The 15,640-nt window shown below is 47.7% G+C and overlaps 1 protein-coding gene across 2 annotated transcripts in view; it reads left to right on the top strand.

Annotated features, from left to right (window-relative positions):
• Positions 1-15,640, top strand: part of LOC140209887 (voltage-dependent L-type calcium channel subunit alpha-1S-like) — a 419,288-nt gene that overhangs the window by 321,315 nt on the left and 82,333 nt on the right. For both annotated transcript variants that reach the window (XM_072278518.1, XM_072278519.1), the window contains 2 exons: positions 12,764-12,855; positions 13,104-13,263. In XM_072278518.1, the coding sequence (XP_072134619.1) occupies positions 12,764-12,855; positions 13,104-13,263 (252 nt within the window). The remainder of the gene's footprint in view (positions 1-12,763; positions 12,856-13,103; positions 13,264-15,640) is intronic.

Below are 15,640 nucleotides of genomic sequence, written 5' to 3'. Positions count from 1 at the left end.
CACCCTATACCCACCACAACCAGTTGAAACAAACCTTCCTCTGATGCCCCTCCCCTCCCAATACCCACCACAATCTGTAAAAAACCTTCCTCTGAAACCCCACCCTTCCCTATACTCACCATAAACAGTTGAAAAAAAACCTTCCTCTGACTCCCCACCCCTCCTGATTCCCACCACAATCTGTAAAAAACCTTCTTCTCACACCCCAGCCCTCCCTAGCTCAACCACAATCTATGTAAAAAAACCTTCCTCTGACACCTGACCACGCCTTGTACCCACCACAATCTGTAAAAAACACTTTCCCCTGACACCCCACCTCTCCCTAATCCGACCACAATCTGTGTAAAAAACCTTCCTCTGATACCCCACCTGTCCCTATACCCACCACAATCTGTAATAAAACCTTCCTTTGACACCCCACTCCTCCCTATCCCCATCACAATCTGTCAAAAAGCTACCTCTGTCACCCCACACCTCCCTACACACAACAATCTGTTTAAAAAACCTTCCTCTGGCACCCCACCCCTCCCTATACCTACCGCAATCTGTAAAGAACCTTCCCCTGACACCCCACCACTCCCTATTCTGCCCACAATCCGTGTAAAAAAATCTTCTTCTGATACCCCACCTCTCGCTAAACCGACCACAATCTGTAAAAAATCTCCCTCTGAATCCCCACCCCACCCCATATCCACCAGAATCTGTGTAAAAAAACCTTCCTCTGACACCCCACCCCTCCCTATACCCACCACAATATGTAAAAACCCTACCTCTGACACCCTCCCTCTTCCTTTACCCACCACAATCTGTTAAAAACCTTCCTCTGACACCCCACACCTCCCTATACTCACCACCATCCGTTAAAAACTTTCCTCTGACACCCCCCATATACCCACCACAATCTATTTAAAAAAAACTTTTCTCTGAAACCCCACACCTCCGTATACCCACCACAATCTGTGAAAAAACCTTCCCCTGACACCGCACCCCACCTCTCCCTTAACCTACCAGAATCTGTAAAAATCCTTCCTCTGACACCCCCTCCCAATACCCACCACGATCTCTGCAGAAAACCTTCCTCTGACACCCCACCCCTCCCTATACGCACCACAATCTGTTTAAAAAACCTTCCTCTGACACTCCATCCATCCCTATACCGACTAAAATCTGTGTAAAAACTCTTCCTCTGACACCCCATCCCCCATACCCACCACAATCTGTAAAAAACCTTCCTCTGACACCCCACCCCCCATACCCACCACAATCTGTAAAAACCTCCCACTGACACCCCAATCCTCCCTATACCCACCACAATCTGTAAAAAAAAACTTTCTCTGACACCCAACCCCTCTCTATACCCCCACAATCCGTAAAAAACAGTCCTGTGACACCCTGCCCTCCCTATACCCACCACAATGTGGAAAAAGTTCCTCTGAAACCCCACCCCTCCCTATACTTTCCTCCAATAGATGCGCAGTTGAGAGCATCCTAACATGGTACATCACTGCAAGGCACCAAAACTGCCCTGCGGCAGACAGTCAAAACTTCCCAAAACATTACTGGTACCAGCCTGTCCGCCATCAAGGACATCTATACAGAAAGGTGCCAGGAGATCTCCAGTGGTATCATGAATGATCCTACCCACCCTGCTCATGGAGTGTTTGTCCCACCCCCATCAGAGAGGAGGCGACGTGGCAGTCACACCAGGACCACCAAACTCAAAAAAAGTCTTTTTCCACAAGCTATCAGGCTGATCAGCACCTCCATCCATTAACCAACTCTACCAATTCCCATCATCCACTCCTCTCCACAGCCCCTCAGCACCCTTCATCCACTACTGCACTGCCTCTACACACGTCACCCCTACACTGACAGTCACTGCCCTAGTGTGTTTCACCCACCCCTGTACTGCCACTCCACACATCACCCCTACACTGACAGTTACTACCCTAGTGTTTTCAGCTGCCCCTGTACTGCCACTCCACATATCACCCCTACACTGACAGTCACTACCCTAGTGTGTTTCAGCTGTCCCTGCACTGCCACTCTACACGTCACCCCTTGTTGTGGCTATCCCTCGAGGTCGAGGATGATGGTCTTTGTTCTGAACAAGTGGCCCACAGAGTGAAGACGCCTGTGCGTGTATTTGTTTAATGTGTACTTGATGTTGCACTCCAAGAAGCACACGATACTTCACATATCAACCAACTGATTCCAGTGGCATGAAAACCACAATGATTGGAGCTGATGGATTTGTTGCAGCCTTCATCCACCTTCACAGCCGTTGAGTTTGAAGTAACTTTGTCCACCTGTTCCACTGTTGAGGTCTTGGTTGGATTGTTCTTTGTCAGGGACCTCACCCTCGACCTTACCACCATGGGTGACCCTACCAGGAGCATAGCTCCAGATGGCATTGCTCTCGGGATCTCAGGACCACACAAGCTTCTCCACCACGACAAGGTGACAATCCACGGAGAAGACGTCACCCCTACACTGACAGTCACTGCCCTAGTGTGTATCGGCTATCCCTGTACTGCCACTCCTCCGTCATCCCTACACTGACAGTCACTGTCCTTGTGTGTTTTCAGCTGCCCCTGTACTGCCACTTGACACATCACTCCTACACTGACAGTCACTGCCCTAGTGTGTTTCAGCTGCCCCTGTACTGCTACTCCACAAATCATCCCTACCCTGACAGTCACTGCCCTATTGTGTTTCAGCTGTCCTGCTGCAGAATATCACTGGCATCTGTCAGAAATTTGTTTTTTTTGTGACAGCTGTACTTTGCAATGCATAATAAATTCTTTAAAACTAAATAACAATAAGACACATATATAAAAGTAAGTAGTGCAGAAGGAGAGCTAAAGAAATAGTGAGGTCGTGTTTGTGGGTTCATTGAAAAGTCAGAAATCTGATCACAAAACGTGGAGTGTGTGTCTTCAGACTCCTGTCCCTCCTCCCTGATGGTAGCAACGGGCAGAGGGCACATCGTGGCAGATGGGGGTCCTTAGTGCCACGTTTTTGAGGCTTTGCCTTTTCAAGATGTCCTCGATTCCGGGGGCACTGGTGCCCATGATAGAACTGGCTGAGTTTACAACTTTCTGCAGCCTTTTCCGATTCTGTGCAGTGGCCCCTCCACACCAGATGGTGAGACAATCAGCTAGAATGCTCTCCACACAACATCTGTAGAAATTTGCTCGGAGAGTCTTTGAAGATAGGGCAAGCTTCCTCACACTCTTAATGATATATAGCTGCTGTTGTGCATTCTTTGTAATGTTGGACCCAGGATAGATCTTCAAAGTTGTTGATGCCGAGGAACTTGAAACTGCTCACCCTTTCCTGTTGCTGATCCCTCGAAGAGAACTGGTGTGTGTGTGTTCCTTCAATTTCCCCTTCCTAAAGTCCACAATCAATTCCTTCATCCTCTTACTAACACAAAAAACGCTGGGGGAGCTCAACAGGTCAGGCAGCAGCTATGGAAAAGGGTAAACAGCGATATTTCAGGCTGAGACCCTTCAGCAGGGCTGGAAAGAGAGGGGAGAAGTCAGATTAAGAAGGTGGGCGAGGGGAGGAAGAAGTACAAGATGGCAGGTGATAAGTGAAGCGGGAGGGGGAGGCACAGTGAGATCGGCACCAGGCTCGAGAACGGAGGTTCCCGAGCTCGATCCAGTGACAGACTGCTCCCGAGTGTGCTGTCCATCCATGCCGAGTTGATGTCAAGCTCGCAACTCGACCTCATAAAAAGAAACTACCACCTCCAGTTTAAATTCCCACGCAGAATATTGTGGAGGATCAAATACCCAAAACCCAAACCCAAAGAGCTCGGAAGTCGATTGGTGAAAGAGATAAAGGGCTAGAGAAGGGGAATCTGAGAGGAGAGGACAGAAGACCATGGAAGAAAGGGAAGGGGAGAACACCAGAGGGAGGTAATGGACAGGTAAGAGAGGGAAACAGGAGTGGGGAATAGTAAGGGGGGGGGTGGTTAATTACCAGAAGTTCAAGAAATTGATATTCATGCCATCAGGGTGGAGGCTACCCAGACGGAATATAAGGTGTTGATTCTCCAACCTGAGTGCGGCCTCATTGAGATTGTCGAGGAGGCTATGGACTGTCGTATGGGAATGGGAAGTGGAATTGAAATGGGTGACTACGAGAATATCCCGCTTTTTCTGGCGGACAGAGTGTGGTTGCTTGGCGAAGTGGTCTTCAATTCTACATTGGGTCTCACTGATATACACGAAGCCACACCAGGAGCACCAGATACAGTAGTTGACTAGAACAGACTCTCACAGGTGAAGCGTTACCTCACCTGGAAGGATTTTGGGACCTTGGATGGTAGTGAGGGAGGGGTGTAGGGGCAGGTATAGCACTTGGTCCACTTGCAAGGGTAAGTGCCAGGAGGGAGATCAGTGGGGAGGGACGAGTTGACACATGGGAATCATGTAGGGAGCAATCCCTGTGGAAGGTGGGGGGCTAGGGAAAGATGTACTAAGTGGTGGGATCCCATTGGAGATGGCAGAAGTTATGGGGAATTATATGCTGGATGCAAAGGCCAGTGGGGTGGTAGGTGAGGACAAAAGGAACCCTATCCCTGGTGGGGTGGCAGGAAGATGGGGTGAGGGCAGATGTGTGTGAAATGGAAGAGATGCGGGTGAGGGCAGCATTGATGGTGGAGGAAGAAAAGCCCTTTCTTTGAAGAAAGAAGACATCTCATTAGTTCTGGAATGAAAAGCCTTCATCCTGAGAGCTGATACAGTGGAGATGGAGGAACTGAGAAAAGGGATGCCATTTTTATAAGTGACAGGGTGGGAAGAGATGTAGTCCAGGTAGCTATGAAAATCAGTGGGTTTTAAAAGATATCAGCAGATAGACTGTCTTCTCCATGGATTGTCACCTTGTCGTGATGGAGAAGCTTGTGTGGTCCTGAGATCCCGAGTGTAATACCGTCTGGAGCTATGGTCCTGGTAGGGTCACCCATGGCGGTAAGGTTAAGGACATCACGTCCCTGACAAAGAACAATCCAACCAAGACCTCAATGGTGGAACAGGTGGACGAAGTTACTTCGAACTCAACGGCTGTGAAGGCAGATGAAGGCTGAACAAATCCATCAGCTCCAATCATCATGGTTTCCATGCCATTAGAATCAGTTGGTTGATTTGTGAAGTATTGTGTGCTTCTTGAAGTGCAACATCAAGTACACCATAAACAAATACACGCACAGGCATCTTCGCTCTGTACGAAACGAAGACCATCATCCTCGACCTCTAGGGATCGCCGCGATGAGATAGTCTGTCTCCAGAGATGGAAACAGGGAAATTGAGAAAGGGCAGGAGGTGTCAGAAATGGACCATACTTTGTTACCTTATCATTTCATGTGAGTCACCTGTTGTTCAGGTACTTCCATACCAAGTGTTACTTTATTTACATATAATCAGTCTACATATATAAGCTAATCTTACATACACTCAGTGGCCAATTAAGTACACCTGTACATCTGTTCATTAATGGAAATATCTAATTGGCCAATCATGTTAAAGCATGCACACGTGGTCATGATGTTCAGTTGTTGTTCAGACCAAACATCAGTTTGGGGGAAGAAATGTGATCTACATGACTTTGACTGTGGATTGATTGTTGGTGCCAGATGGGGTGGATAGAGTATCTCAGAAACTGTTGATATCCTGGGATTTCCACACATAACAGTCTTTAGAGTTTACAGAGAATCATGCGAAAAACAAAAAACATCCAGTGAGTGACAGTTTTGTGGGCAAAAACACCTTGTTAATGAGAGAGGTCAGTGGAGAATGGCCAGACTGGTTCAAGCTGACAGGAAGGTGATAGTAACTTAAATAACCATGTGTAACAACAGTGGTGTTCAGAAGAGCATCTCTGAATGCATAATATATTGAACCTTAAAGTGGATGGGCTACAGCAGCAGAAGACCACCAACATACACTCAGTAGCACACATAAAATATTGTAGGAATTCAGCAGTCAGGCAGCATCTGTGGAAATGAATAAAAAGTCAACGTTTCAGGCCGAGACTCTTCTTCAGGACTGAAAAGAAAGGGGGAAGACATCAGAATAAAAAAAGGGGGGGGGAGGAAATGAGGATAGCTAGAAGGTGAAGCTAGCTGGGTTGGAAAAATAAAGGGCTAGAGAAGAAGGAATCTGATAGGAGAGGAGAGTGGATAAAGGGAATGAGGAGTGGACTCAGGGAGGTGATAAGCAGGTGAGAAGAGGTAAGAGGCTAGAGTGGAGAATAGAAGAAGAGGGGAGGGAAAGGAACATTTTTTTTTTAACCAGAAGGAGAAATCAATTTTCATGCCATTAGGTTGGAGTCTACCCAGATGGATTACAAGCTGTGGTTCCTCCACCCTGAAGGTGGCCTTATCTTGGCACAAGGGGAGACAACGGACCAACATGTCAGAATGGGAATGGGGATTGGAATTAAAATGTTTGGCTCCCAGGAAGTTCCACTTTTGGTGGATGGAGTAGAGGTGCTCAATGAAGCGGGTCCCCGATTTACAATGTAGAGGAGGCCGCATCGGGAACACCAGACACAATAGACGACTCCAGCAGATCCGCACCTGGTATGTTGCTGCAAATCTGGAAGGACTGTTTGGGGCACTGAATGGAGGTGAATGGGCAGGTGTAGCACATTGGCCACTTGCAGGGATGAGTGCCAGGAGGGAGATTATTGGGGAGGAACAAATGGACAAGGGATTCACAGAGGGAGCAAGCCCTGTGGAAAGTGGAGGGAGGAGGGGAGGTAACGATATGTTTGGTGGTAGGATCCCTTTGGAGATGGTGGAGAATGATGTGTTGGATGCAGAGGCTCATGGGGGTGGTAGGTGAGGATAGGAGGAACTCTTATCATTGTTAAGGCAGCAGGAAGATGAGGTGAGCATGGATGTTTGGGAAATAGAGGAGATGCAGGTGAGGGCAGTGTCAATAGTGGAGGAAGGGAAACTCCGCTGTTTGAAGAAGGAGGACATCTCTGATGTCCTCGAAAAGGATGCCGTATCTTGGAACAGGCAAAGGAGCTAAGAAAGCTGACAAAATTACGAGGGGTGTTGGTAGGATAAATGCAAGCAGGCTTTTCCACTGAGGTTGGGGAGGACTAGAACTAGAGGTCATGGATTAGACCATAAGTCTATAAGACATAGGAACAGAATTAGGTCATCTGGCCCATCAAGTCTGCTCCGCTATTCAATCACGGCTGATCCTTTTTTTTCTATCTCCTCCTCAACCCTAGTTCCCGGCCTTCTCCTTGATTGAATCTTTGTTGTCATGTCCAATGAAGAACCTATCAATCTCTACCTTAAATATACCCAATCACCTGGCCTCCACAGCTGCTTGTGGCAACAAATTCCACCAATTCACCATTATTTGGCTAAAGAAATTTCTCCACATCTCTGTTTTGAAAAGGCATCCCTCTATCCTGAAGCTGTGCCCTCTTGTCCTAGACTCTCCCACCATGGTAAACATCCTTTCCACATCTACTCTGTCTGGGCCTTTCAGCATTCAAAAGGTTTCAATGAGATCCCCTTCTCACCCTTCTGAATTTGAGCGAGTACAGACCCAGAGCCATCAAACAGTCCTCGTATGATAACCCTTTCATTCCTGGAATCATCCTTGTGAACCTCCTCTGAACCCTCTCCAATGCCAGCACACCATGAGAGGCCCAAAACTGTTCACAATACTCACGGTGAGGCCTCACCAGTGCCTTATAAAGCCTCAGCACCTTGCTTTCGTATCCTAGACCTCTTGAAATGAATGCTAACATGGCATTTGCCTTCCTCACCAGCAACTCAACCTGCAAGTTTAACCTTCAGGGTGTTCTGCATAAGGACTCCCAAATCCCTCTGCATCTCAGATTCCTGGATTTTCTCCCTATTTAGAAAATAGTCCGCCCATTTATTTCTACTACCAAAGTACATGATCATGCATTTTCCAATATTGTATTTCATTTGCCACTTTCTTGCCCATTCTCCTAATCTGTCTAAGTCCTTCTGCATCCTACCTGTTTCCTCAACACTACCTGCCCCTCCACCAATCTTCGTATCATCTGCAAACTTGACAACAAAGCCATCTATTTCATCATCTAAATCATTTATATACAACATAAAAAGAAGTGGTCCCAACACCGAGCCCTGCGGAACACCGCTAGTCACTAGCAGCCAACCAGAAAAACATCCTTTTATTCCCGCTCGCTGCCTCCTACCAGTCAGCCAGTGCTCAATGTAGGTTTCAAAACTACCCAATCCTCTATCTTCTGACTAATTTTTGCTTTCTTGTATGTCCTTTCTTTTGCTTTTATAATAGCTTTGTCTTCCCTTGTCAGCCACAGTTGTACTATTTTACTATTTGAGCATTTCTTCATTTTTGGAATACACATGTCTTGAACCTTCCTTATTTTTCCCAGAAACGCACACCATTGCTGCTCTACTGACATCCCTGCCAATTTACTTTGACCAACTCCTCTCTCTCGTACCACTGTAATTTCCCTTATTCCACTGAAATACTGCTACATCAGACTTTACTTTCTCCCTATCAAATTTCAAGTTGAACATGCAAACACGAGGTAATCTGCAGATGCTGGAAATTCAAGCAACACACATCAAAGTTGCTGGTGAACGCAGCAGGCCAGGCAGCATCTCTGGGAAGAGGTACAGTCAACGTTTCGGGCCTTCTATATATTGGCGAGACCCAACGCAGACTGGGAGATCGTTGCGCTGAACACCTACGCTCTGTCCGCCAGAGAAAGCAGGATCTCCCAGTGGCCACACATTTTAATTCCACATCCCATTCCCATTCTGATATGTCTATCCACGGCCTCCTCTACTGTAAAGATGAAGACACACTCAGGTTGGAGGAACAACACCTTATATTCCGTCTGGGTAGCCTCCAACCTGATGGCATGAACATTGACTTCTCAAACTTCCACTAATGCCCCACCTCCCCCTCGTAGCCCATCTTTCTCTCACTCTGTCCCTTGCCCATCCTCTGGGGTTTTCCCCCCCTCCCCCTTTTCTTTCTCCCTACGCCTCTTGTCATGTTCCTCTCATATCCCTTTTGCCAATCAACTGTCCAGCTCTTGGCTCCATCCTCTCCCTCCTGTCTTCTCCTATCATTTTGGATCTCCCCTCCCCTTCCCACTTTCAAATCTCTTACTAGCTCTTCTTTCAGTTAGTCCTCAAGTTGAACACAATCATATTGTGATCACTGGTTCCTGAGGGTTCTTTTACCTTAAGCTCCCTAACAGACATTCCACCTCTCCCGGAAGTTCCGGGAGTCTCCTGCATGTTAATAGTGGCTCCCTGATGCCACTAAATTATATACAATATTACGGAAATCAATTTTTTTGAGAGCGAGCGAGAGAAAGCGAGAGAGACGCGAGAGCAAGCAAGCAAGCGAGCGAGAGAGAAAGCAAGCAAGAACGCGCGAGCGAGAAAGCAAGCGAGAGCGCTTGAGAGCACGCGAGCTACCACGAGAGAGAGAGAGTGAGCGAGAGCGCGTCATGGCAGAGTGTTCCAAAAAAAATATAAAACGTACGTCACCCCAGACTACACTAAAGTGTACCCCTGCCTAATAGGGGACAAAATAATGACAGTGTTGCTCGCTGCACTGTTTGCAACAGTGACTTTTCTATTGCCCATGGTGGGTTAAGTCTGTAAAAGACCTGTTGAGGTGAGTTTAACAGGTGTCATTCGTTCATTAGCATAGCTAACGTTACTTAGACTAGCTGGCCAGCTGCTAAGGAGCTACTCTATTGCAGACATCCTACCTCTCCCAGAATTCTCCTGTAAATGGATGGTGCTACCTCCCTGAAATGAGTTTTTGCAGGGTGGGATGTCTGCCCTAATCACCTCTAGTTCATTACATAACATCCAGTACAGTATAGCTGATCCCCTAGTAGGCTAAGAGATAGCTCTAAAAATCTATCTCTTAGGCATTCAACAAACTCACACTCTTGGGTTCCATTTCCAACCTGATTTTCACAATTGACCTGTATGTTAAAGTCTCCCATGATTAACATGACATTGCCCTTTTGACTCCCCTTTTCTATTTCCTGTTGTTTTCTGTGGTCCCCCTACCAGCCACTGTTGGGAGACCTGTTTGTAACTGCCATCAATATCCTTTTACCCTTGCAGTTTCTTAACTCAACCCACAAGGATTCAACATCTTCTGATCCTATGTCACATCTTTCTACTGATTTGATGCCATTCTTTACCAGTAGAGCCACACCACCCCATCTGCCTACTTTCCTATCCCTCCGATATTACATGTAAACTTGGACATTCAGCTCCCAACTACAACCATCCTTCAGCCATGATTCAGCCTGGCAATCTGTAATATTGCATCAAGCTCATCCACCTTATTTCTTATACTACACGCATTTAGATACAACACCTTGAGTACCATATTTGCTATCCTTTCTGATTCTGCATCCCTAATGATTGATACTCAGCCTGTTGGCTGTAACTAAGTCCCATCACCTGCCTGCCCTTCCCGACAATCTGACTGCACGCTATCTTTACTTTTTTACCATCTGTCCTATCCTGAGTCCCTTCACTCTGGTTCCCTCCCTCCCTTGCCAAGTTAGTTTAAACCCTCCCCAACAGCTTTGACAAACCTGCCCTCGAGAATATTGATCCCCTTCAGGTTCAGGTGCAAGCCGTCACTTTTGAAAAGGTCATACCTCTGCCCAGAAGAGATCCCAATTATCCAAGAACTTGAAGCCCTGCCCCCTACACCAGCTTCTCAGCCACGCATTTATCTGCCAAATCATCCTGTTTCTACCCTCACTGGCGCATGGCACAGGCAGCAATCCAGAAATTACTACCCAGGAGGTTCTGCTTCTCAGCTTTCTACCTAGCTCTCTAAATTCTCTTTTCAGGACCTCATTGCTTTTCCTTCCTATATCATTGGAACCAATATGTACCAAGACATCTGGCTGCTCCCCCTCCCACTCCAAAATGTTGTGGATGTGATCTGAGACATCCTTGACCCTGGCACCTGGGAGGAAACATACCATCCTGATGTCCTGTTCACGTCCACAGAATCTCCTGTCTGTTCCCCTCACTATCAAGTCCCCTATCACTCCACACCCTTCTTCTCGCTCTTTCCCTTCTGCACCATGGACCCATGCTCAGTGCCTGTAACCCGGACACCATGGCATTCTCCTGGGAGGTCATTCCCCCACAAAAGTATCCAAAGTGGTATACTTGTTTTTGAGGAGAATGACCACAGGGGTCCTCTTCTCTAACTGCCTATTTCCATTTCTTCAGCTACTTGCCTCCTGCAACTTCGGGATGACTACTTCACTGTAACTTTGATCAATTGTATCCTTGCTCTCCCGTACGAGCCAAAGGTCATCCAGCTGCAGCTCCAGATCCCTAACATGGTCTTCCTAGGAGCTGCAGGCAGATGCACTTCATGCAGATGTAGTTCCCCAGGAGACTCTGGATCTCCCAGTTCTCCAACATTCGGCACAAAGAGCACACCACAGCCATTTAAATATTACGGTAAGAGAGGGGAAAGAAACCAAAAATGAAACCTTAACAGACGCTTTACACAGAGCCGACGCCTCTTCTGAGCCGAAGCACCCTTTGAGCTAAAGCCTGTCGCTTCTACTCTCACCAGTGACCCACTCTTGACAATGGCTACTCCGCTTATCTCTTCTGTACTTTTATTTAGTTTGTAGAGCTCTGTTGATGACGCTGATAAGCCATGTACAATAGATTAACGCCCTCGAAGTTCCCTTTTTAAATAACCACCGCCGACCAGCGGGAAGTGCCTCTTGGTAGAGCACTGTAGACGCTGCTGATAGGCCACGTACAGTGATTAAGGCTGAAGGTGAAATGTTCAAGGGAAACATGAGAGGGAACTTCACTCAGATGGAACTGCATTTTTACAGGAGATAGGGTGGGAAGAGATATAGTCAATATAACTGTGGGAATCAGTAGGTTTGTGAAAGATGTTGGTTGACAGTTTATCTCCAGTGGCCACTTATTCCAGGAGGCACCTGATGAGGAGACCACTGAGTGTATGGACCATAAGATATAGGAGCAGAATTAGGCCATTCGGCCCATCGACTCTTCCACCTGTAAGCCGCTCAAAGGGTTACTCGTACACTGTGTTTTATAGGAATGCTTTTATATTCCTTTTAATTGTCTTCTTTATGCTTGTGATGTTTCTTATGCTGCGTCGAATCTGGAGTAACAATCACTTCACTCTCCTTTAGATCCAAGATTAACTATTGTTTCACGTCATTTTCTGTACACAAGTTACTCCAGATCTGATGCAACATGAAAGATAGAGAACGCAATAATAATACACAATAAATATAAATACATAAAATAGCTTATACAGAGAGATTGATTGTATGTCCAAAAAGTGATGCTCAGTTGTATGGGAAATAACAAAGCGTTGATCAGCCTTACTGCTTGGGGAAGGTAACTCGTTTTAGGGCTGGTGGTCCTGGTGTGGATGCTGCATAGCCTCCCTGATGAGAGAGGGGCAAACAGTCCATGAGCAGAGAGGGTGGGATTTTTCATGATGTTGCTGGCCTTTGTGAACTGTACTCTGTGAACTGTAGACACTCAGGTACTGAAGAATGACAATAAGCAACTTGAATCTTGAACCATCTTAAAATTGTGACAGTCTGCTGTTCTTGAAATTAATACAAAATTGAATGAATGCAAGTACACATTGACCAGCTGAGCTGTTGTCCTCTTGCTCTATCTCCTGCCTCACAGGTCTTCGGTAAGATTGCCAACGTGGACGGGGCTCAGATTAATCGGAACAACAATTTTCAGACCTTCCCGCAGGCTGTGCTCCTGCTCTTCAGGTGAGTGGCCACCCTCGCACGCCGCACCTACTCTTCATTCATATGTAGCCCTGTGGAGTCTGACAGCAGCCCTTCCCAAAGGCTGTGATTTCCCATGTAGCCCTGTGGAGTCTGACAGCAGCCCTTCCCAAAGGCTGTGCTTTCACTGTTAGGACGAGTGGCTGCCCTCATCATGCCGCATCTACCCTCTGTTCCCTCGTAGCCCTATGGAGTCTGATGGTGGCCCTTCCCGCACTTCCCCTCTGCAGGTGCGCCACGGGGGAGGCCTGGCAGGAGATCATGTTGGCATGCCAGCCTGGCAAGCTATGCGACCCAGAGTCTGACTACCAGCCTGGCGAGGAGTACACGTGTGGCACCAACTTCGCCGTCTTCTATTTCATCAGCTTCTACATGCTCTGCGCCTTCCTGGTGAGTGTTCCAGTGTGGTTGTAAACTGCAGCCTTCCTCTCATCTGTCTGGGCAGCCTCTAGGCAGGGTCCCATGGCTCTGAGGCTCAGACATACTCTCATCCAAATAACCTCTTAGTACTCCACTCTATGGTCCTGTTTCCCTCGTGGTCTTCTGTCCTATCCAATCAGATTCTTCCTTCTTCAGCACTTTACCTTTTCCACCTTTCGCTTTATAGCTTCTTTCTTCATCCGCTGTCCCCATTTCAACTACCCTCCCCTCACCTGGCCTCACCTTTCACTTGGCAGCTTGTACTCCTTCCTTTCCAGTCCGGACCACAGCTATGTTGGCTTCTGGTAATTTCTCCCTCCTCCCCCTTCCTCTGTTTTCCCATTTCCCATTCTGGCTCCCCTCTTACACTTTCTCTTCCCCTCACCTGCCCATCACCTCCCTTTGGTGCCCCTTCTCCTTCCCTTTCTCCCATAGCCCACTCTCCGGCACACCTGGTCTCACCTATCGTATTCTGGTTTGTCCTCCTTCCCCTCTGCTAGCTTCTTACTCTGGCGTCTTCCCCCATCCTGTCCGTGAAAGGTTTTGGCCTGAGACATTGGCTGTTTATTCATTTCCTGACCTGCTGAGTTCCTCCAGCAATTTGTGTGTGTGGTCACCAAGGTCTTGTGTGTAATATCCCAATGGTGCAATGAAGCGAAAGGCTAATTACACGTCACAGAGAAAAGATCAAGTTCAAGTTCAATTATCATTCAACTACACACATGTACAGCTAAAGGAAACAGCGTTGCTCTGGGGCCAAGGTACAAAATGCAGTACACAGAGTCCCACATAGCACATAGGTCACGATCCAGCACAGACAGTCACAAATAATATTAGCACGTCCCAGAAGATTAATGGTGCAGGGATGTTTGCCGGGAGCCATGCAGTGCAGGGACTGAGCTAATAGATAGAGGGCGGTGGGGAGCTAGCTAGAGTGGTTGATCAGATGAATTCCCTGGTGGAAGAAACTTTTAAGATGGCGTGAAGTTTTTGTTTTAATAGTCCAACAGTGCTTTCCAGAAGGGAGTTTTTGGAAAAGGCAGTTTGCAGGGTGAGGAGTGTCTGCAATGATTCTTTCCTGCACCCCCCCCCCCCCTGTCCTGGACCCACACCAGTCCTGTAGTGTTGGTGGACTGTAGCCAGTGACCTTTTCTGCTGACCTGACAGTTTGCTGTAGATTTCATATATTGTGAGAGGATGCTGCACCAAACTGGACAATGGTGGATGACGTGAGGAGGCTCCCTGTGATGTCAGGATGCCCCTGTGACGTGAGGAGACTCTGTGATGTGAGGAGGCTCTCTGTGACGTGAGGAGACTCTCTCTGCTATGAAGAGTCTCTCTCTGACGTAAGGAGACTCTCTCTGACGTGAGCACACTCTCTCGGGCATGAGGAGTCTCTCCCTGGCGTGAGGAGACTCTCCCTGGCGTGAGGAGACTCTCTCTGACGTGAGGAGACTCTCTCTGTGACATGAGGAGTCTCGCTCTGTGACGTAAGGAGTCTCACTCTGTGACCTGAGGAGGCTCTCTGTGACGTGAGGGTGCTCTCTGTGACGTAAAGAGTCTCTCTGATATGAGGAGACTCTCTGTGACGTGAGGAGTCTCTCTGTGACGTGAGGAGACACTCTGTGTGACGTGGGGAGTCTGTCTGTGACTTCAGGAGACTCTCTGTGATGTGGGGAGTCTCTCGCTGTGACGTGAGGAGGCTGTCTGTGATGTGAGGAGGATCTCTGTGACGTCAGGAGTCTCTCTCTGTGACGTGAGGAGACTCTGTCTGTGACGTGAGGAGACTCTCTGTGATGTGAGGAGACTCTGTCTGTGACGTGAGGAGACTCTCTGTAACGTGAGGAGACTCTCTGTAACGTGAGGAGACTCTGTCTGTGACGTGAGGAGACTCTGTGATGTGAGGAGTCTCTCTCTCTCTCTGGCGTGAGGAGTCTCTGTAACGTGAGGAGACTCTGTCTGACGTGAGGAGTCTCTCTCTCACGTGAGGAGGGTCTCTGTGATATAAGGAGTCTCTCTCTGGCGTGAGGAGTGTCTGTGACTGTGGCTGTGAGGAGGATGCTAAGAGGATGCAGGGTGACTTGGATAGGTGAGGTGAGTGGGCAAATTCATGGCAGATGCAACTTAATGTGGATAAATGTGAGGTTATCCACTTTGGTGGCAAAAACAGGAAAACAGATTATTATCTGAATGGTGGCCGATTAGGAAAAGGGGAGGTGCAACGAGACCTGGGTGTCATTATACACCAGTCATTGAAAGTGGGCATGCAGGTACAGCAGGCGGTGAAAAAGGCGAATGGTATGCTGGCATTTATAGCGAGAGGATTCGAGTACAGGAGCAGGGAGGT

The sequence above is a fragment of the Mobula birostris genome, chromosome 14 (assembly GCF_030028105.1).
Source record: "Mobula birostris isolate sMobBir1 chromosome 14, sMobBir1.hap1, whole genome shotgun sequence".
In the NCBI taxonomy this organism is placed as follows: Eukaryota; Metazoa; Chordata; class Chondrichthyes; order Myliobatiformes; family Myliobatidae; genus Mobula; species Mobula birostris.
The sequence above is the reverse complement of the archived record's forward strand: the minus strand, read 5'-3'. Positions and strand labels throughout refer to the sequence as shown.